Source organism: Leuciscus leuciscus (genome assembly GCF_965113295.1).
Source record: "Leuciscus leuciscus genome assembly, chromosome: 24".
NCBI classification, from domain to species: domain Eukaryota; kingdom Metazoa; phylum Chordata; class Actinopteri; order Cypriniformes; family Leuciscidae; genus Leuciscus; species Leuciscus leuciscus.
Genome location: NC_138723.1, coordinates 12,030,775 through 12,052,502, shown reverse-complemented (window position 1 = coordinate 12,052,502; position 21,728 = coordinate 12,030,775). Strand labels below are relative to the sequence as shown.

The window sequence follows — 21,728 nt, the reverse complement described above, 5'->3', positions numbered from 1 at the left end:
TGCGCGCTGGAGCCCGTCCACAGCGACCGATTTCAAACTTCACTCGTGTTCGCGTGCACCCCAAATACGCCCAAACTACGTACTTAAGGTTCCTGTTTACAAGCCAAACCCAAGGAAAATTCACACTGGTGATGTCAACATCATGGTACAATTTAAAGCGCAAAAAGAGTATCGTGACAGTTCAGAGTGAGCAGAGAGTGATTCGGTGAGCGCGAGCGGACACACACCGGACCCTCGCGATGGAGATGCGCAGCGCCAAAAAAGAAATACATCACAGGTAAGAACAGGTACTTTACACAGTCATACAGGTGAATACCAGCCTTTAACCAGCTTAAACTATCTTTAGAAACATGGGTCTAAGTATGCTGATAATTTATTCATATTTTCAGTTGATTTGTTTGTGTGTGTTTTTTATTTATTATTATTGTGTTGTTATACCACTACAATACCACTTATCGCTCTTTGTTGCAGTAATTCTTTGCAATTAATTCTTATTTGTCGTATATCATGCTGCCTCATGGGATATTTTTGGACAAAAAATGGCATTTCGTGTAGTTCGATTACAAATCCACTGACAGGATTTGAGTTTCTTGCCTCTCAATGACATAAATTTACTTAAAGCATCATACTTAGACATAAATCTGGGCCAATGCTCTAGATAATATCTCAACAAAATGTAACTTTTCCAAAAAATAATAACATCAGTCATAAAACAATAATTAGCCTATCTGAAGAAAGAAAAAAATAGGTTTTGCTTTATTTTGTTGGTTACACTTTATTTTAAGGTTTCCTTGTTACAGTGTAATTTATTAAGTACTGAGCACTATTAACACTTATAGGGTTTGGTTTAGTTGCTTGTAATTATGCATAATTTGTATTATTTTTTATTGTTTTATTACTATAGTAAGTACATGTAACGTGTAGCAAGGACACTAAAATAAAGTGTTATTTATTTATTTATACATTCACTCATTTGATTTATTCATTTATTCAGTTAGTTGGTCCTGTATACTAAGTCTTATCTATTCAAAGATAAAAGACTGATTGTTTCATTTCTCGTTCAATAGTTAGTCACGGATGACAAGTCACTCATCTATTTTAGGTAGCCTAATTAACTGTGCTTTTTAATCTTTAAGACTTTGGACATACTTGAAGGGATTGTTCGCCCTAAAATTAAAATTCTTTACTCACCCTGATGTCGTACCAAACCTGTATGACTTTATTTCTTCTACTGAACACAAAAGAGCGAGTGAATGGTGACAGTATTCTCATTTGTGGGTGAACTATTGCTTTAAGAATTCATGTCTGTCATCAAAGAAGTTAGCAAAAACTATGATAAGAAAGGTTGCATATGGCATTGCAAACATATGACGATCACAACCTGTTTTACATCTTCAGCTGAACCTGTACAGTGAGTCAATGAGACATACTCACTGTAAAATAAAAAAAGGAATTGTTGAGAAAATTCAATGCAACCTGAAGTATTCGCATTTTTAAGTTCTTTCCTTTGTACAAAATTATTTTCATGATTTATCACAACTTTTTCATTTGTCATATCAACTTGCACCACAATATTTTGAGTTTCTGCTGATTGAACCAATCTCTTTCTTTGTAACTAAAATTTTTAGTTTCAATGAACTCAAAATTAAGGCAACCAGATTACTTACTTTTCTTAGTTAAACCAACAATAATTTTTTTTACAGTATATTGTGCTGGAAATTGTCTTAAGTAACACTGTTTTGTTCTCAATTTGAATTTGTTTGGTTAAATACAAAATATCTCATTCAGCCAATACATTAATCAAGGCAACTAATATTCAACTTATAACCACTGTGCAGTGTTTCATTACTACATATGAGCTATATTAAAGATATATTAAAGGCACAGCTTAATGTAACATTTATTACAATGGGTTTATGCAAAGATTGATTTAAGTTCACTTAAATGAAAAGTTATATTTTTAAAGCCTATAAAATGTTAAATATGTTAAAAAGTAAAAAAAAATTTTTTTATAGCTTTCAGTTATACTGTAATGTTGAATGGCTATAAAATCCATGTAATAGAGACATCAGTATCAGTACTGGACTGGTATCATAAGATTCATTCATAAGATCACATTATACAAATATAAAAAAATATACCATCTTCATTTTGTTTCTACATTACTTGGGAGATTTAATGTGAAATTATTACAAATATAAAATATATATATATTGGCGAGTATGAAACTGTCAATCATCAGTTTGTCAGTAATATTTGTATGAATTCTAGCAATGCAATGTTGTGATATCAAATATTTCAACCTCAATTCTTTTTCATATTCAACATTAGTTGACCGTTAAGCATGCAACATTTAAAATATCATTAGATTTAATCAAGTTGCATTGTCTTACTATTTTGATATTGCTTAGTCAGTCCTTCCTTTGTAAATATAAAAACATGACTTATTTACATTGTAAAATTGCCAAGAAGAAAGAGCTGCTCCTTCACGTCTTTTACGTGCTTTGAACGGCAGTGACCTCACACCAGCTGCACTGATGTCATACGCCAGGGACCTGATAAGAACAGACCTAAACTGCGCTGACTTGATATATAGGACAGTGTGATAAGCACTGCACGTTTGAATACAAACACTATATAAATGACCACTTTTTGGCGGTATTACGTGTTGTTGTTGCTCAGCTGATAGAGCATGGCGCTAAAGTCTAGTCAAGTTATCTACATTTCTACAGCACTTTATACAAAACAGATTGTTTTAAAGCAGTTTCACAGAAATAAACGATTCAATGATGCAAACTTCATCAAATATGAAACAAATTGAAATTCTGCTGTAAGAAAAAAAACAAAAAAAATTCAGCTCCAGTCAGTTCAATGTTGATTCAGTTTAGTTCAATAACTGTGTAACATTCACCAGTAATGAAATTAGTTCAATTCAGTCATAAGCAGCTCTACAGAAGACAGTAGTGTCGTTTTCAGCTCGAGTCAGTGTCGATTCAGTTCAGTTCAATAATGTTACAAAATTCAGCATTTATGCCAGGGTCACTACACTGAGGTTGTGGCTTTGATTATAACTTAAAGGATGTTTATTTTTTTTACATTTTCATCTTTCTTCATGAGTAATGTTGCTGTTTGAGCATGAAAAATGTCTGCAAAGTTACAAAGCATGAAGACTCCATAGAGAGTTATTCTCTATATCAGTGCGCACTGAACATCCTGAAACGCTTTGTTTGTAGTCTTGAGTTTTCTTCCAGTAACACGTCACAATATTCCTCATTTAAATAATTCCCACCCAAGTCATATGCAAAAAATAAAATAAAAAAGGCGACGAGGCCTGGTTGAGTTAGTTAGTAGCGTGACATTTCCCAAACACGCTCAAAGCAGTTGACCAATCACAACACACTGATCCAGCCGACCAATCAATGCACAGTGAGCTTTTCAGAAGGAGGGGCTTCATAGATGACCTAAACAGAGCGTTACTGACAGACTGGGCAGAGAGGTGCTGCAACAATGTTAAATGTGTGAAAAATAACGTGTTTTTCATAAATAAATAAAAACTTTTAAAATGGCATAAAAGGGTCCCATTTAATGCAGTGTAAGTGTTCTGTGGATAAAAGTATATGCTGATAACTGTAAGAAAGGTATGAGCCACCAATCAAATAAACAAACTCCTGTCTTTCCCTTCAGGGTGTTTGTGAACCGGAGTTTGACACTTGAAAACATCAAGTGCTATGGATTTGACATGGATTACACTCTGGCGGGTGAGTGCATTTATAGTGTCTTTAGGACAAGTTGTCAGACTATGTGTGAAGTGCTTCTTTCACATCAACTCTCATGTTTTCAACAGTGTATAAGTCTCCAGAGTATGAGAGTCTGGGCTTTGAGCTGCTCAGAGACAGGCTGGTGTCAATCGGATACCCACACGAGCTGCTGGGCTATTCGTACGACCCTTCCTTCCCCACACGGTAAGTGTTGCGCCATCAATGGGTCTGGATTAGGCTATATTGGGTAACTGAGCTCATTGGAAAGGCTTTTGAGGGTTTGTGGCGGTGCAAGCAGAACATTGACTGTGTTTACATGCACATCATCTTCTTAATATCCGTATTCTGGTTTACGTTGCGTCACAGAACACGATTATTCCATTGATTTCAATGGTGCATCACTAGGGGGAAAATAGAAATGTAAGCAACTTAAACAGTAACAAGAGCTGAGAAGAGGGCAGTGAATTTCAAAATGTATAGTTCAGGGGAATCTTCACTGCAAAATATAATTTTCTTCCTCAGTATTTTTGCCTTATTTTGTCAGTACAAATACCTTAATGTCCCTAAATCAAGATTCAATTACTTAAAGGAACACTCCACCGTTTTTTGAAATAGGGCTTATTCACCTTCTTTCCCACATTTAGATAGGTGGGCAAATGCATTTTTGTCTCAGTGCATGCATTGTTTTAGTTTGACAGGGTCGGCGTGAGCTTAGCTTAGCATAATGAATGGAATCCTTTGTTGCCAGCTAGCATGTCCTGAATAAAAGTGATATAATAAAAAAAAACCCTACCTAATTACTTCTTGTGGCCTGCGTATTCACAACAAGTACAAATAGCGATGCAGATTAACACTAGGCGATTTCCTAGGCAGATATTGACTTATATATTAAGGACTATATTAGGGGGAAGCACAGGCGAAGCACTGCTACTTGGGCGTGATATCTCTGCGCCCAAGTAACAGTGCTTCGCCTGTGCTTCCCCCTAATATAGTCCCAAGTCAAAATCTGCATAGGAAATCGCCTAGTGTTAATCTGCATCGCTATTTGTACTTGTTGTGAATACGCAGGCCACAAGAAGTAATTAGGTGGGTTTTTTTTTTTTTTATATCACTTTACTCAGGACATGCTAGCTGGCAACAAAGGATTCCATTCATTATGCTAAACTAAGCTAGCGCCAACCCTGTCAAACTAAAACAATGCATGCACTGAGACAAAAATGCATTTGCCCACCTATCTAAATGTAGGAAAGAAGGTGAATAAGCCCTATTTCAAAAAACGGTGGAGTGTTCCTTTAAGAAGCAAAATGACATCAGATAACAAGTGTTGTTTTCTGAAAAATATATCAAAATTAAAGCGTTTACGCTTAAAACAAGATAAAAATGTCTACCAATGTGGTAAATAAAATAAAATGGATTTCCCTTTAAATTAAGTTGATTTTTCTTACCCTTTCACTTAATTTTGATAAATTTTTTTCAGAAAACAAGACTTAATATCTTAAGTAATTTTGAGTAAAGTAAATTTTAGTTTTATTTTTCAACGCTTTTTACAGTTTTTCTCAATTTTTGATGAACGAAAACATGTTATCATAGTAGCTCAAAATTTATCAGAAATTACTACTCTGCTTTGCTCTTTGCAAAATGTCTTTGTTCTTCCTCCTCCTTGTACCCCTATGTTTACAGTACTGTACCCTGCATCTCACAAACTTGTCCTTTGTCTCTGTGATACTGTAATTATTGTTCTTTGTTGATATGAACCTGCAACCAGTCAAAATCTATTGTGCAGTCAGTACTGTTAACAAATGTAAAGCACAATGTTCAGGGACATACAATGTGTTCATTGTACAGTATACAGCCTACAATGCACTGTACTACAGTAAACAACACTAAAAGGAACAAAAATCAAAGGAGTAAACATGATCAGTGTGCTTCTTCTTGTCTTTGGGCATCATTTGAAACAGGTTAAATCAGTTTTGAGTGGTTGTGTTCAATCAATGACATGTGTTCTCTATTTGTATTTGATTGTTGCCACTTGTGTTTACCAGTGTGGATGACATGTGCATTACAGTGCAGAATGTGTTTTGAGAATGAGAATGTGTTTAGAGTTTTACTGAAAAGTCTAAGTGAGATCTGCAAATTGTGTTTTACCATGTGAAATGGTTTAAGGTATTGACAACAGACTGCACAATTAGCTAAATGAGTTCAGGCAACTGAGAACTTTGTTCAGCCAATGGGTTTTAGGGTTTTAGCAATTGAGAAAAACTGTAATTAATTATTAATTATGCAAATAGGTTAACATGATATACACACTAATATTCAAAAGTTTGAGGTTTAATAATATTTTATATTTTTGAAAGAAGTATTTTATGCTCACCAAGACTTCATTTATTTTATCAAAAATACAGTAAAAACAGTAATATAGTGAAATATTATTACAATTTAAAATTACTGTTTTCTATTGTCTTCAGTGTCACATGATCCCTCAGAAATCATTCTAATATGATGATTTGATGCTCAAGAAACATTTCTTATTATCAATGTTGAAAACAGTTGTGCTACTTAATATATTTGTAGAAAGTGTGATTTTTTTTTCTTCTGGATTCTTAGATAAACAAAGTTCAAAAGAACAGTATTTATTTGAGATAGAAATCTTTTGTAACATTATAAATGTCTTTACTGATCAGTTTAATTTGTCCTTGCAGAATAAAAACACAAAAGTATATATATATATATATATATAGGCCTATATTTTTTTTTTTTTTTTTTTTTTTTTTTTTTAAAGAAAAGAAAAAGATTATACTGACCCCAAACTTTTGAACGGTAGTAAATTATCAGATAATTCCAATATAAATTGATCTCTTTAGTACAAGATGGAGACTTCAGTCCACTTAATTTTGTGTTTGTAGTCCTTTTTGAGCCTATTATAAACCATTCCTGAGAAACTTAGTGGGTAACCATACAAATAAAAATGCCCTGCATTACACCAGTCTCAAGAGTCTCATAACAGCAATAGGTTGCTTGAGGTCATTTTTAAAACGTGCTGAATGCCAAACGCAGACAGTTTAACTCTCTGCTCAATGATATTGCTGGGGGAAAATATAAATATGAATGAACTCTTGTTTTAACTCCTAAGAGGGCCATATTTTGCTATCAATTATTCACTTGTCTGAATGCTCCCAGACTCTTGTTCTTTCCAACGTTCTCTCTCTTTCTCCTCTCTTCTCCAGAGGCCTGGTGTACGATACTATGTACGGTAACCTGTTGAAAATAGACTCCAATGGAAACATCCTGGTGTGCACTCACGGCTTTGAGTACCTGAGAGGGTGAGTGAGATGATTCATTGTGGCGCGAGTCAATGGTGTATTGAGTGAGAGTTTGCTCGCAAATGCCCCCTCAACCTTTCTCTGACAACAGAAGATTCCAACAAAGGTGAGTGCTGCGTGGGACAGAACATTCAAGGGAGGCAGGTCGAAAGCCAATAAACCCAATGTGAAGGAACGACAGGGTTGAGAGCTGTTGAAAACAGATAAAGAAATACAAGGATCTGAGTTAGAGACTAGCACAGCAGAGCAAGGCAATTTTGTGTTTAACATCACAATGAAAAAAAACAACTCATTAGCAATGAAGGGGCTTCACAAAAGCGAATTTTAAAAATGGATATAGCGATTGTTAGCCTAAACTAAACATCTTAATCACTCTGATTCATGAACAAATCTTTTTCTTGAATCATAACAATACAAGCTTAATTGACAGCAAGTTCTTTTGGATGTGTTGACTCATGTGACTGCAAACTGAGGGAAACACGCAGAACCTGATTTTCGCCAAATACATCATGTTCCTAGATCAACATTTTTGTTGATCCTGGAACAACATTCCAATCAGCCAATCAGAATTTTTTTTTTTTTTTTTTTTTTGAGGAACAAGTTTACAGTTTATGTCAAGTTTAGGCTTACATCTTACATATAGATAGATAGATAGATAGATCAACATATTTTGGGAAATGATAGGTGAATAACACTGATGTTGAAGCACATAACCCTGTGCTTCAACATCAGTGTTATTCACCTATCATTTCCCAAAATATGTTGATCTATCTATCTATCTATCTATCTATCTATCTATCTATCTATCTATCTATCTATCTATCTATCTATCTATCTATCTATCTATCTATCTATCTATCTATCTATCTATCTATCTATCTATCTATCTATCTTCCAAATAAATACTATTCTTTTGAACTTTCTATTCATAAAAGAATCATATTAGACTGATTTCTGAATAATCATGTGACACTGAAGACTGGAGTAATGATGCTGAAAATTCAGCTTTGATTCACAGGAATAAATTACATTTTACACTATATTACAATAGTAAACAGTTCATTTATTTTGTAATAATATTTCACAATACTGTTTTTACTGTCTTTTGTTCAAATAAATGCAGCCTTCGTGACTTTTTTCAAAAACATTAAACATTTACTTTTAGATTATAACCACTATTTTGTTCCATTTTTGTGGAAAATGTCTAATTTGAGACCCAACACTCTATTTAGATCAGACACAGATGAAGTAATGAACTCATTAGTAGTATATTTATATCCAACACCTGCCATAGAAGAGTGGTGTGTAGATTTTGTTAGTGAGGCTGTTGGTTATCCTCACATATAAGACATTAGACATGGGGTATTTTGGGGACGGTTTTATTTAGCATGGATCAGTTGTTTGAGAACAGTATTGTTAGCAGTCTCTGAACACTGGCTGCTGCTGTGACACATTAGCTGGGCAGCTCAGTGACACACTGTTATTGTTTCGTCACACGCCTTCCGATATGTGAATGTATTTCCAATGCTTTTGTATGGTTTGTCAGACAGCTTATTTGACTGCTAGTATTCTCATTAAGACATGTGTCTGTTTGTAGTGAACAGGTTGATGAGTATTATCCAAACAAGTTCATCCAGAGGGACGACACTGACCGCTTTTACGTCCTCAACACGCTCTTCAACCTATCAGGTACAATGATAATGTTGCATCTAAACGCTCAAGTGAAAGGATAATCGATTATAATAACATGATTTGTCTCTCTCATGTTCTCAGAGACTTATCTTTATGCGTGCCTGTTTGACTTCTTCACCAAAACCACCAGATACAAAAAGTGAGTGAATTATTCTTAACTGCAACAGGCTCTTTTACAGCTTAGTATAATGTTTATAATTTACATTTTTTACTGAGGCAAGCATCACTATTACTCTTGCTTATGCTCATTTTCAGACTGTTCATATGGCAGACCCAGATCACCCTAGCAACCAATTTGAATACCTTAGCAACCGTATAGCAAATCTCTAGAAACCCAAAAAGTATTAAAGTAAAAATATGAAAAATCGTATTTAAAAAAATCTTACTAAACAATTGCCATCCCTGTTGAGTATACCGTATGCCAAAAAAGGAAACTTAGGGTGCTTTCACACTTGAGCGTTTGTTTCGGAACCTGGTGCGTTTTCTCCCTTGGTTCGGTTCATTTAGGCATATGTGAACACGTAAAACTTGCTCTGGTCCGCAACAAAACAACCACTCTGAGATCGCCTAAACCAGGTAGTCTCGGACCGATTGCAAACGAACTCTGGGACGGTTCGCTTGAGGTGTGAAAGCAATTCGACCCAATGGACCAATGAACCAAATGGTATTATAATTCATAACGGGAAATGTGCTATATAAAAGCACACTAGTTGTCACAGTTGAGCACTTCTTCATCTTAAAATGTTGTGTAATTGCGCTTCTCAGTGTGAGAATGCTGTCCCGAAGAAGCCTTGATCCCTGCTCTAGCTGCATTATAACATTCGTATAGTGTTTTACGTGTGTCTTGACTCAGTTAAACTCTACACAGTGCTGGGAGATCCAGAGAGAGCGCGTTTGAATTTCCTGCAGTATTAATACGAATGTAACATTAGTATAATTTAACAGCGAGAATGAGAATCTACATTCGTATAGTGTTTGCGTGTCTCGACAATTACAAATAAAGCCACAATAAGCTCATGGAGCGAACTTGTCAATCATCATATGACGCATAGGAAACTCTAACCAATAAGAGGACAATTGTACTCGCATGTGACTTGCATAAACACATTTTGGTACGCTTTGAAAGGTTGCCTTGTAAAAGCGAACCGAACCAAGAACAAAATGCAACATTATTACAAATTAACTCCCTGTTTCGGAACAAAACAAATGATCTATAGGTGTGGCTATTACCTGTCATGTAGTGTTTAATATAGCTGTTTGTGAATGTAAAAGATCTGCAAATTTTTAAAGATCAAAGTGCAGAATCGATTCTGAACTGCCTTAAATCAAGACATCAGTAAGTGCCGAGGAAGCCTCCGGAGCTGAAATTCAGATATTGTTATGGGCATTTCGTTTCCAAAACACGCTGTAAGCAGTAGACCAATCACAACAGACTGGACCGTCTGACCAATCAGAACAGAGTAGACCAATCACAACAGACTGGACCGTCTGACCAGAGCCATAGAGAGAGAGAGTTGCGACACTCTTTGATGTCGCCGCTATGGCTGTCACGTGGTTCATGTAAGCCCCAATAGTTCCAAAACGTACGCTGGCTGTCATGTTCTTCTATGGGACAGACAGCAACGATTGCATTATTGAACGGTAAATATAAAATAAAACACACACCCAAGTACTTTTTCAGCTGTTATTGCATTTTGTTAATGTCAGTTTTGCATTTGGAGATAAGTTTTAGGCTATATTTTTGGAGGGAAAAGCTTAGTGTTCATGTTCGCATGGGTAGCACTGGCTTTAGCGGCTCTAACTTAACTTTTCCATATCATTCATCTGATGATGGACGTCTCATGATATTTATTTGAGCACAACTGGGCTGTATTAGGCTATTGATTCCCGTGATTTTGCTTTATTAGGCTATTGATTCCCGTGATTTTGCTTATAAATTTTGATTCAGCCATTAGCCTACCTTCATGATCACGCAAGAGGTCTGCCGTGGCGGTCCGTTCAGAATTCGCTTAGAAGCTAGCTCACTTCTTCTGATGAAAGTGGCCACCCCCAGGACCACAACGTGAAACATGATCATGTTAAGACTAAGAATATTATTGTAAGATTAAGGCCATACACATTATCAAAACTATAACAGATTAAAAACGAATTTAAGCATGGCTGATACAAATGAAGGTTTTCAAATAAAATATTTTTTATTAAACAATGACAGACAACAAAAATGTGTGCTTGTGTGTGTGTGAACAAGAAAAACAAAAACCAGGGGCAGGTGATCCATGAAACAGACAGGACTGGTGATGGCCATAACAATCCTAAAGGTCCAGCATTGTTCTCACAAGCCGCTTCACTCAAGACAATAATAACATAATGAAAAGTTAGTATATCCCAAAAAATTAAATTAAATAAAAGTTGCTATAAAGGTGGTAGCGATTCATTACCGAACTCTTAGCTGACGAAGTCGCGCTAGCAGGCAGTGCTTGAAAATTGGTTGAAACAACCAACATAAAATATAAATAATTACGCTGTGCATGTACAAATGAAGACCAGTATAAGCATCGCAAAGGGCCTCTGATACAATATAGACAGTTGACAATTCAAAAGAGGTCGATATTTCGGCAACTTAACTCTGGAACAACTCGACGCGCAGCAATGTAAGTGAATGGTGTCCAACGCCCACATGACAGTGTTTGGAACTATTCCGATCTTCATATCCCGGAAGTAGGCGGTTAAAAGCGCCGCCATTATTTACAACGGAGGTCTATGGGAGTGTCGCAACTCTCTCTCTCCATGGCTCTGCGTCTGACCAATCAGAACAGAGTAGACCAATCACAACAGACTGGACCGTCTGACCAATCAGAGCAGAGTAGACCAATATCAACAGACTGGACCGTCTGACCAATCAGAGCAGAGTAGACCAATATCAACAGACTGGACCATCTGACCAATCAGAGCAGAATAGACCAATCACAACAGACTGGACCATCTGACCAATCAGAGCGACTGGACCGTCTGACCGATCAAAACAGAGTAGACCAATCACAACAGACTAGGTCATCTGACCAATCAGAGCAGAGGCTATCAGGAAGGAGGGGTTTAGAAAGATAGAATTCTTTTCAGACACTGTAATGCTGTAATAATAGGTTATTCTGCAATGTATATTATGACAAAGTGAAAGTGTTTTTTGACCTTGGATGCATGTAAACCTATTGTAGGAGACCTCCAAAACTAAATTAGGAACCTTTAAAATAGCATAATAGGGGCACTTTAAAAGATGCTCAAACGATTTCTAAAATCTGTCTTACTATTCCTCTCCCACTTAGTTGCCTGAAAGGGTTCAAACACGGTGACTTGTTCATGTCACACAGAAGCATGTTTCAGGACGTGAGGGACGCCATGGATCACCTTCACGACACGGTAAGCTTGACCATTTTCACTAACATTTTTGTGTAGATTATAAAGGGCCAATCACGCAGAGGACGATAACTATAAAGTTTTAATTATCATTCTAATTCTATGAGAATAGGGAAGTCCACAACTATAACAATAATCACACAGAGGAACGCTATCGTTGGAATCACTTTCAGAACGATTTTTCTCAATTGATGAACGATAAAGACATTGACAGCCAATCAGAATCCATTCATATACATATACAGAGTTGTCCTCTGCAATTGATGATTAATGCTGAATATTCAGGCATACACACATTACAGTCATTATTATTTGTCTTTCAGGGCATTCTGAAGGAACGAACACTGAAGAACCTGGACAAGTACGTGATTAAAGATGTAAGTAATAATTATTTTTACATTTTTTTCTCAAATTGCCTGAGAGAAACAATTTGTATGCTAACCATCATTATGATGATTATAGATTATATTATAGATTTGCATGTGCCTAAAGACTCATATACATATGACTCTGTTTAGCCTCGTCTTCCTGTGTTACTGAGCCGCATTAAAGAGGTCGCCAAAGTGTTCCTGGCCACCAACAGCGACTTCAATTACACTGAGGTAAGGAGAGCGCCAGCCCCCTAGAAATTATTTACACTGCCACGGACAGGCTGCATATCATTGCACGCTATCATTAATATTCATAATTGGATTTTAATCATGCTGTATTACGTCTTTTCTCAAATAAGGGTATTATGAAGTACTTATTGGATACCCCGGCTGGCTCTAAGGTGAGCGGCACGAGTGCTCTCTGACTGACACAAAAAATACTACTTAGTATCATTTGCTCTGAAATATTGTTTGCACACATACAGATATACAAATTCTGAAATGTTTCATGCTGTCTAGAGCCCCAAGAAACCCTGGCGCTCCTACTTTGACCTGGTGGTGGTGGACACTAGGAAGCCCATGTTCTTCGCAGGAGGGACAGTATTGCGACAGGTCGACACGGTGGGTTCCTGGTGTCTGGTGGGGTGCACTGCTACTATTCATATAGAAATCAAAAGCTGTACTCTCTTTTAAATGAACCATTCATTCAGGCAAAAATAAAGGGGTTTTGATGTAAAAGTTAGCTGTTATACCCAATGATTTAATAACAATGAGACTATGGGTGAATCTTAAGACTGTCAGGAACACGTCTAACTCCTATTTTACCACAAAACCAGAAAAAAACTAATTGTAAACAAATACAAACATTAGACGTTGGATATAGAAATGACATTACATTTACATTACTATACATTTCCCCACATTTCTCTTTTTAGTGAATTGAAAAGTCTTGTTCTCAGTGACATAATATGTGGTAACACTATTTTACAGTGACCTTTTTAAAAGTTACATGTAGTTACTATAGTAATAACTATAAATTATGCATAATTACATGCCACTAACCCTAAACCAAACTCTAACTGGGCATAATTAATATTATGCCCAGCACTTAACTGTATTATTACATTGTAACAAGGACACCTTAAAATAAAGTGTAACCTAATATTTACTTTTATATATATGCCGATTTAACAAAATTGTGTCCCAGACAAGATGATTCTCACTGTATAGTACAATGGATAAGACAATGGTGGTGCAATGGATAAGACACATTCCTTTGGTGTGAGAGACCCGGGTTCGAATCCACTGTGAGATACCAATGTGTCCCTGAGCAAGACACTTAACCCTTAGTTGCTCCAGAGGCGTGCGACCTCTGACATATATAGCAATTGTAAGTCGCTTTGGATAAAAGCGTCAGCTAAATGAATAAATGTAAATGTAAATGTTCCAATATAGTTGTGCATGCTTGTCATTAACATTGTGTGTAATAATAATAATATTTATATTATAATCATAAAAAACTTCACAGTATCAGTTTCCACAAAAAAGATCAACATCTATAATAATAAGAACATTTTTCTTGAGCAGCAAATGATTTCTGAAGGATCATGTGACACTGCAGACTGGAGTAATGATGCTGAAAATTCAGCTTTGCATCACAGGAATAAATTACATTTTACAATATTTTCAAAACGGGAACAGTTATTTTAAATTGAAATAATATTTCACAATATTGCTGTTTTTACTGTATTTTAAATCAAATAAATGGTGAGCATAAGAGACTTCTTTCAAAACTTTAAAATCTTACAGACCCCAAACATTTGAATGGCAGTAAATAAATAAATAAATAACATTGTACACTGTATATTTTTATAAACATCAAGGCACTTCATGTTCAATGAAATATCAGGAACCGTCTTGCTTGAGCTTGGATTGAACTAAACTTCTGATCATTCCCTGATGTAGGTCACTGGTAAGCTGCGTGTTGGCACATACACTGGAGACCTCCAGCACGGGACAGTGTATTCTGGAGGTAATGCCAGAGGAGTTTTCACATGTTGTTCTCATCATCTTCATGATCTGTTTGCTAGGCTTGCATTAAGACACTACTTTTGCTTATGTCAGTTATTCTTCAACCCCTTTCTTAGGATCTTCTGATATTGTCTGTGATTTGCTGGATGTTAAGGGCAAAGACATCCTCTATGTGGGGGATCACATCTTTGGGGATATTCTCAAGTCAAAGAAACGTCAGGGCTGGAAGACTTTCCTGGTGGTTCCTGAGCTCGTGAAGGAGCTGCATGTGTGGAGAGACAAAACCAGTAAATAACACCCTTTCAATTTTGTCATTTGATAAAAAATGGATTTGCAAAGTTGACTGCTAGAGGCTAAAAATACTGTCTCTTGTGTCTTTTTATAGGTATGTTTGAGGAGTTAAGACATCTTGACATCTTCCTTGCAGAGTTATATCAGTAAGTGTGAGTCTTTCTCTGCCAAAATCAGTGCAATACTAGGCATGATGGATAGATGGCAGTACAGGACTCCATATACATGCTTTTCTGTGCACTTCACATACAATCTAGTGTTGTTAGTTCAAATTAATTAGGTTAATCATTAATTATATTTTATTTAGGCTTTTATTGTATAAATCAAGTCTCTTTTTTTACCTTTTTGGGGTACTTAGAGACAGCAAAAGCTGAAACGCTCACAAACAAACATTAATCTGGTTCTCCTCATTTAGGGGTCAAAATTGGGTCGAACACCTCAAATGTTACTGTGTAACCAAACAAAATCAATGTAATATATTTTTGTTCAGTAATTTTATTTATTTATTTAATATTTTGTATTTTGAGGGAATGGCACCAAGTAATATTTATGTAACAATTATGCTCCATTTATTTCCACAATTTTTTACAATACAATTCATTAATCCATACCCATTTATTTATTTATTTTTCAATAATTGTTATGTACCCTTAAAGGGATAGTTCACCCAAAAATAAAAACTCATCATTTACTCACCCTTCGTTCCAAACCGGTAAGACTTTCTTTCATCTTCAGAACACAAATTAAGAAATTCTTAATGAAATCTGGGAGCTTTCTGTCCCTCCATAGAAAGCTACGCAACTGACACTTTGACGCATCAAAAAGTTCATAAAGATATCGTATCCATATGAATTGAGCAGGTAAAATTTTCTGAAGAGACTCGACCTTTAATTCACATTTAAACATTCATCCACACACATCAGTTGTGGTAAACGGAAGTGTGTTCCCTTGACGTGCGAGAACCAATGAGGTTCATTCTCGTGTTACGCAGCGCGTTGGAGCTTCAGCAAGAACCAATGAGGTTCATTCTCGTGTTACGCAGCACGTTGGAGCTTCAGCAAGAACCAATGAGGTTCATTCTCGTGTTACGCAGCACGTTGGAGCTTCAGCAAGAACCAATGAGGTTCATTCTCGTGTTACGCAGCACGTTGGAGCTTCAGCAAGAACCAATGAGGTTCATTCTCGTGTTACGCAGCACGTTGGAGCTTCAGCAAGAACCAATGAGGTTCATTCTCGTGTTACGCAGCACGTTGGAGCTTCTGCGAGAACCAATGAGGTTCATTCTCGTGTTACGCAGCACGTTGGAGCTTCTGCGAGAACCAATGAGGTTCATTCTCGTGTTACGCAGCACGTTTGAGCTTCTGCAAGAACCAATGAGGTTCATTCTCGTGTTACGCAGCACGTTTGAGCTTCCGCGAGAACCAATGAGGTTCATTCTCGTGTTACACAGCACGTTTGAGCTTCAGCAAGAACCAATGAGGTTCATTCTCGTGTTACGCAGCACGTTTGAGCTTCTGCGAGAACCAATGAGGTTCATTCTCGTGTTACGCAGCACGTTGGAGCTTCTGCGAGAACCAATGAGGTTCATTCTCGTGTTACGCAGCACGTTTGAGCTTCTGCGAGAACCAATGAGGTTTGTTCTCGCGCGTGAAGCATGTTCGGTTGTGCTTCTGTTTATGTTCGCTGATCAATGGTCATTTGTAAAAGCCTAAATTCAATCTGTTCATCATATAAAGCGATCTTTTTTGACTGTGAGGAGTACAAGTGCCCTACTTTTTTAGGACCATTTAACCTTTTTAAATCATGTCGGTGATTTGTGTGTGTGTGTGTATGTAGGCTTGTTCGACTTGAAGCAGAGTTGCACAGACCCATCGGTGCATGACATCAAAATACTGCAAGCACAATGCAAAAGCATATGGAGCCGTCTGCTCTCTAATCCCTCTCGCAGTACTTTGATCGAACAAGCCTTGTGTGTTCACATGGCAAGTGCCACAATAGTCACAAAGTGTCATACCCTTATGTAATCAGATTACCTTTTTAAGTAACTATAAAGTAAAACATTACTTGTAAATTTAAAACAAAATATCTGATTTACTTTTTCAAATACGTTTTTTTCCCCATATATTGACTGACACCTCTCCTGTCCCCATGTTGAGAGCAATCGCGAGTGCAGCAGTGTTGTGTGCGCACTGTGTCTTTGCTGCTGACCTTCGATGATCCAATTCAACCATAGTCATAGACAGAACTAACTTTAGTCAAACATCACACTTGTGTTTCTTTTGTTGTTGTTGTTTTTAAGTAAGAGTGATGAACTTTCTTCTACTGAGTCCTATTCTTCTGCAATCCAGAATGGCATCACAGCTGAAAGGTTTGTTTGAGCTGCGCCCTCTACTGTACAGGCGTGAATTTGCATTTCCTTCAGCCTGAGGCCCCGTCCACACTACTGCGTTTTCGTTTAGAAACGGAGAATTAAAACGAATACGATCTCCGTCCACACCAGCGTTTTAGCTGCGTAAATTGATCTCCGTCCACATTAAAACGACTGAAAACGCGGATCACGTGACCATTCACCAACACTGGGCATGCGCGTGCCGGTGTAAACACAACTTCATTGATAAAATTATCCCACCATGCGCTGGTTCTTCCCGGGTTAACCCAAAACCGACGCTCCATGTACGGTCGATACTGCCGTTGCACACGGGAATTGTCACAGATCGCTTGAATAATAGCTTGCCTCCGGCGCATGTAGGCAGTTATAGCAGTGTAAAATGCAGAATTTACTTGCACAGAAGCTGCTAGCAAAGATATACGCCATGACTGATGACACCCAATCATAGAGCCGAGCGTGAGCCTCTACTACGTCATCGTTTCTAAAGTCCTCCGTTTTGACCCGTCCACACTAAAACGCCCTCCGGAGATTCAAAACGAAAAACGGGTCGGCAGCGTTTCTAAACTTCTCCGTTTTGGGTCTCCGTTTTTGCCGTTTTAGTGTGGACGGGAGGTGCAAACGTAGCAAAAGGTCTCCGTTTTTAAACGAAAACGCAGTAGTGTGGACGGGGCCTGAGGCTCATTTGTTTTTTCTTTGTTATTAACAAACAAGCAAGCCGAGCCCAGAAGAGGGAATGGAACACATTAGTAACGTAACACATTACTCTCCGTAAAAAGTAACTAAGTAACGCAAGTTGCATTTTAAAAAAGTAATGCAAAATTGTAACTTTGGACCATTCCGATGAAGTAAAACATAAAAAAAATTTAAATAAAAAATCTCGGTCAAAAGTGACCAAAGAACACCAGAGGGTTAACACTGAAAGACATTGAACTTTTCAGCTGACCTCTCATTTTATCCCATCAGGCATTTGGACAGTGGAAGTCAAGAGAGCCCGGATATTAGTGCGATTCAGAGCAGGATAAAGGTGAGTTCTCAGGATCATCTCAGTAAGTTTGCCACACATCATTTACCTTGATGTTCTCACATCTAACCTGTTTTGTGGATTATCTTCATTCAAAAAATATTCAGAATGTAGTTTTTCTTAAAATTGTATATCCTTACTGTAACATACCAGTTTTTCGATATGCATTACAGATGGTGACATACGGCATGGATCTGTGCTATGGGAAAATGGGCAGTCTTTTACGCTGTGGTTCCACAAAAACCCTCTTCGCCAGTCAGTTACTGCGCTATGCGGATATATACTCTACCACCTGCCTCAACCTCTTAAACTACCCCTTCAGCTACCTCTTCAGAGCCCCCCACGTCCTGGTATGCTCTCCAATATAGTTTATATTTTATATTTTATAAAGATGTTATAAAATGATAATATAATTTTAATAATTATAGTAAATACATTTAAATAAACTATTTATAGTACTATTTCAAGACTACTAAATTGCTCTAAAAAAGAAGTAAAAATAAAATAGGTGCTGATATTTTTGTCAAAAATCCTAGTGTGTGTTGAATGAATGTTGTGTCACTCATAACAGTTGCCACACGAGGCCGCTGTGGAGTCTCAGACCAAAGAGCAGATCACAGAGCTGCCAGAGCACATGCTCAGAAACACACACATCAAGGTTTGAATGGCACTCTCGCTTTCACTTTTTATATAATTATAAATGTTTTGTTATATTCCTAAAATGTATTACTCTCAAACATCATAATTTGCATCAATGTTTTAAATGTAACAATATTGTTTTCCCATGTTTTTGTCCTAAAATGATGCTTTTTCTTTGCTAAGTGATTTACATCTTTTGCAACAGCGGCAGTGTGAGTGTGACGATGGCAACTGCGGACAAGATGATAATTGTGCCCGAAATAACCCAGCTTCATCCACAGAGACATGAGGACTGATGTTTTTTATTATTATTTTTGCTGTAAATATGAACTTTTTATTTAATGTGTTTGTTGTACTTTCTCAGTTTCCATTCCTGCCTTAAAACTGTGTATTGATGCACAGCAGCGCTTGTGTGGTTGATTTGCAGTGTAGCTTAAGTATGATTCTGGCATAAATTTGTGATTAAAAGGAAGTTTGCATGTCATATGCTTTAAGTTAACAGCTGTTTTGTTATTATTTGTAAAGCAAGTGTAAAATCATTATTTAACCATTTTATAAAACTTTTATATTCTGTTTATTTTGTGTTCGTAATTAAGAGCTTTGATAAAGTATCTAGCCCTTTGTCTCATTGGTGAAATGTTGATTTACTTTTGTTTATTATATCATATACCTTATATACTAATGCAGACATTAATGTATATAATAAGTTAATCTAGAAAGTAAATCTATAACTGTTCTATTCTGCCCTTATGACTGATTTAGGCTACATTTATATTTGATATGCTATATTTTTTGTTTATGCTTTTAGGTTTTTCATAAGTATAATGAATTTACATAATTAAAGAGCTTTATTTTAGACTTATTCTGTTGTCATATTTATTTCTAATTTGATTTACCTCAGCCACATGTGAAAGTTAATTTCCAGTTGTAATGAGTTAAACTTTGTCTCTGCATGGGAGCCTTTAATTGCTGAATGTGATTTTTAATATGCCAGAGGTTGAGGAAGTGTACTGAAACGGCATGTTCATGAAAACAGGAGATTAAATGCAGTCAAAAAATGTTTAACTTTAAATCAATAACGAGTAAATTAACTAACATTCGGACATCTTCGTGAAAATCTCTGTATGTTGTCCGTAAGATGGCGGCAAAGACTAGTCAGTGCGCGCGACTTGAATGGGTATCTTTCATTTTATCATAACCAGCTTCTGTTAGAGCATGACTAGAAAATTAGACCATATGCCCTGCCTTTGTATTAACAGCTTATTTATACCACACACCGCTACTGTGTTCAAACATCAAGATTTCGCGCTATTTTGTTTTGATTTCCGCTGCGTCGACTATACACAACTATAACCTGGCGAACAAGGCCTACCTTTTTCTTCTTCAAATGACCATAAAACCGCCAGATTAACATAATTTCTGCAACATATATTGATTAAAATATATTAAAAAAGATTATCATAAAATGTAGCACGTGTAAAGGTCTATAGACAGGTTATAATTTACTGTAGGCTACAGATCAAGTATAGGCTAGCCTACTTACGATAAAACTCAAAGAATAGCGTGTTGTTGGAAACAAAGTATATTTAATTAATCCATAAGTAGCCTACATTAGTGTATGCATGCCAATTAATGTCATGTGACATTTTGTCTCAAGCATAGAGGCACAAATCGCGTGTTTATGTCGTGATGATTTGATGTTTGTAAAACTAGATTGTTTAACCTGAACCTTCTCTTGACCTTCATGCCTGAATCTTACACTTAAAGTCATACATCAAACATTATTTTGACACTAAATTCATTCATTTACAATCTTTTACTGAACAGATTTTATTTTCCTAAAAACAATTTAGCATTCAACCCAACAGTCCTTACAACGAAGTAACATTATCATGAAATAATATCACCCCATCTATTTTTTCTAAAAATTGTAAAACCTAACAGTTGTTCTACTTAGTTATCTTTGGCTACTTAATGTCTAACAATTTGTTGAACTTAATTGTACAAATCTAGAAATATGAACTATTCATATATGCCTTTGTAACTCAGAAAACCCAAATTAAGATTAGGCTACTTGATGGTTTGACCAGTTTATCAAGGAAAAGAGTTTGAGGCAGGGCAATTCTTAATATAATTTCCGCTCATTTCTTCCTCTTCTGCAGTCATCTTTCTCCTTAGTTGCCTTGGAAATTTTGAGAGAACATTATCACATAAGTTGACTTCATAAATTGAGGTTGATTTACTAACCTTAACCTTAACTTAACCAAACTTAACCTTAATGGTTGTCACCATTATGGTCAACATTGGCAACTTCATTTATATTACTATAATATTTTTGGTTTCAAAGGAAGAAAAGTAACCTAATAAATAGGGTTTTTTAAAAGATGACCCAACTTCTCATTAAATCACTATTTCATGTTGAATTATGGTCTATTATAATTATATTGCTAACAAAAAACAAACACCATATTGTGAAACATAAAAAATGTAAGGGTGATCCCCCTATAGGTGTAGAAATATATCTTGCAATCAACATTGCTCGAGTCACACACTTACATCAACATTCAGCATGCAATTCATTCATTTTTAAATTAATAAGACTCTGAACATTGCAAAACAACTTTATTTTCTGTCTTTATTGTGCTAATACTGACACAAAACGGCAAATTAAATTGTTAAATAAAGCCAAAAAGACTGTAAAACAAAGCAACTGCTTAATTTATTCATGCCACAATGCATTCTGGGAGTACACTGTTCCTCAGGTCACAGATACAATTAAGTTAACAACTCAAAATAAGTAAGGAA

The 21,728-nt window shown here is 36.3% G+C and overlaps 1 protein-coding gene across 5 annotated transcripts; it reads left to right on the top strand.

The window, feature by feature from the left end:
- Positions 1–34: 34 nt before the first annotated feature.
- LOC309489578 (cytosolic purine 5'-nucleotidase-like) lies at positions 35–19,785 on the top strand. 5 transcript variants are annotated; one of them, XM_082158413.1, is made up of 19 exons: positions 43–277; positions 3,685–3,758; positions 3,845–3,962; positions 6,983–7,078; positions 8,676–8,767; positions 8,852–8,909; positions 12,091–12,184; positions 12,505–12,558; positions 12,700–12,783; positions 12,912–12,953; positions 13,072–13,173; positions 14,518–14,584; positions 14,700–14,870; positions 14,969–15,020; positions 17,174–17,242; positions 18,227–18,287; positions 18,458–18,634; positions 18,856–18,942; positions 19,107–19,785. In XM_082158413.1, the coding sequence occupies exons 1-19, from the start codon at positions 240–242 to the stop codon at positions 19,107–19,109; spliced, it is 1,539 nt and encodes a 512-aa protein (XP_082014539.1). In that variant the 5' UTR covers positions 43–239; the 3' UTR covers positions 19,110–19,785. The 5 variants fall into 5 exon arrangements, with proteins under 5 accessions (XP_082014541.1, XP_082014540.1, XP_082014539.1 ...); XM_082158411.1 differs by having other exon boundaries at positions 44–277; positions 19,129–19,785; XM_082158412.1 differs by lacking the exon at positions 17,174–17,242 and having other exon boundaries at positions 44–277; positions 19,129–19,785.
- The last annotated feature ends 1,943 nt before the right edge of the window (positions 19,786–21,728 follow it).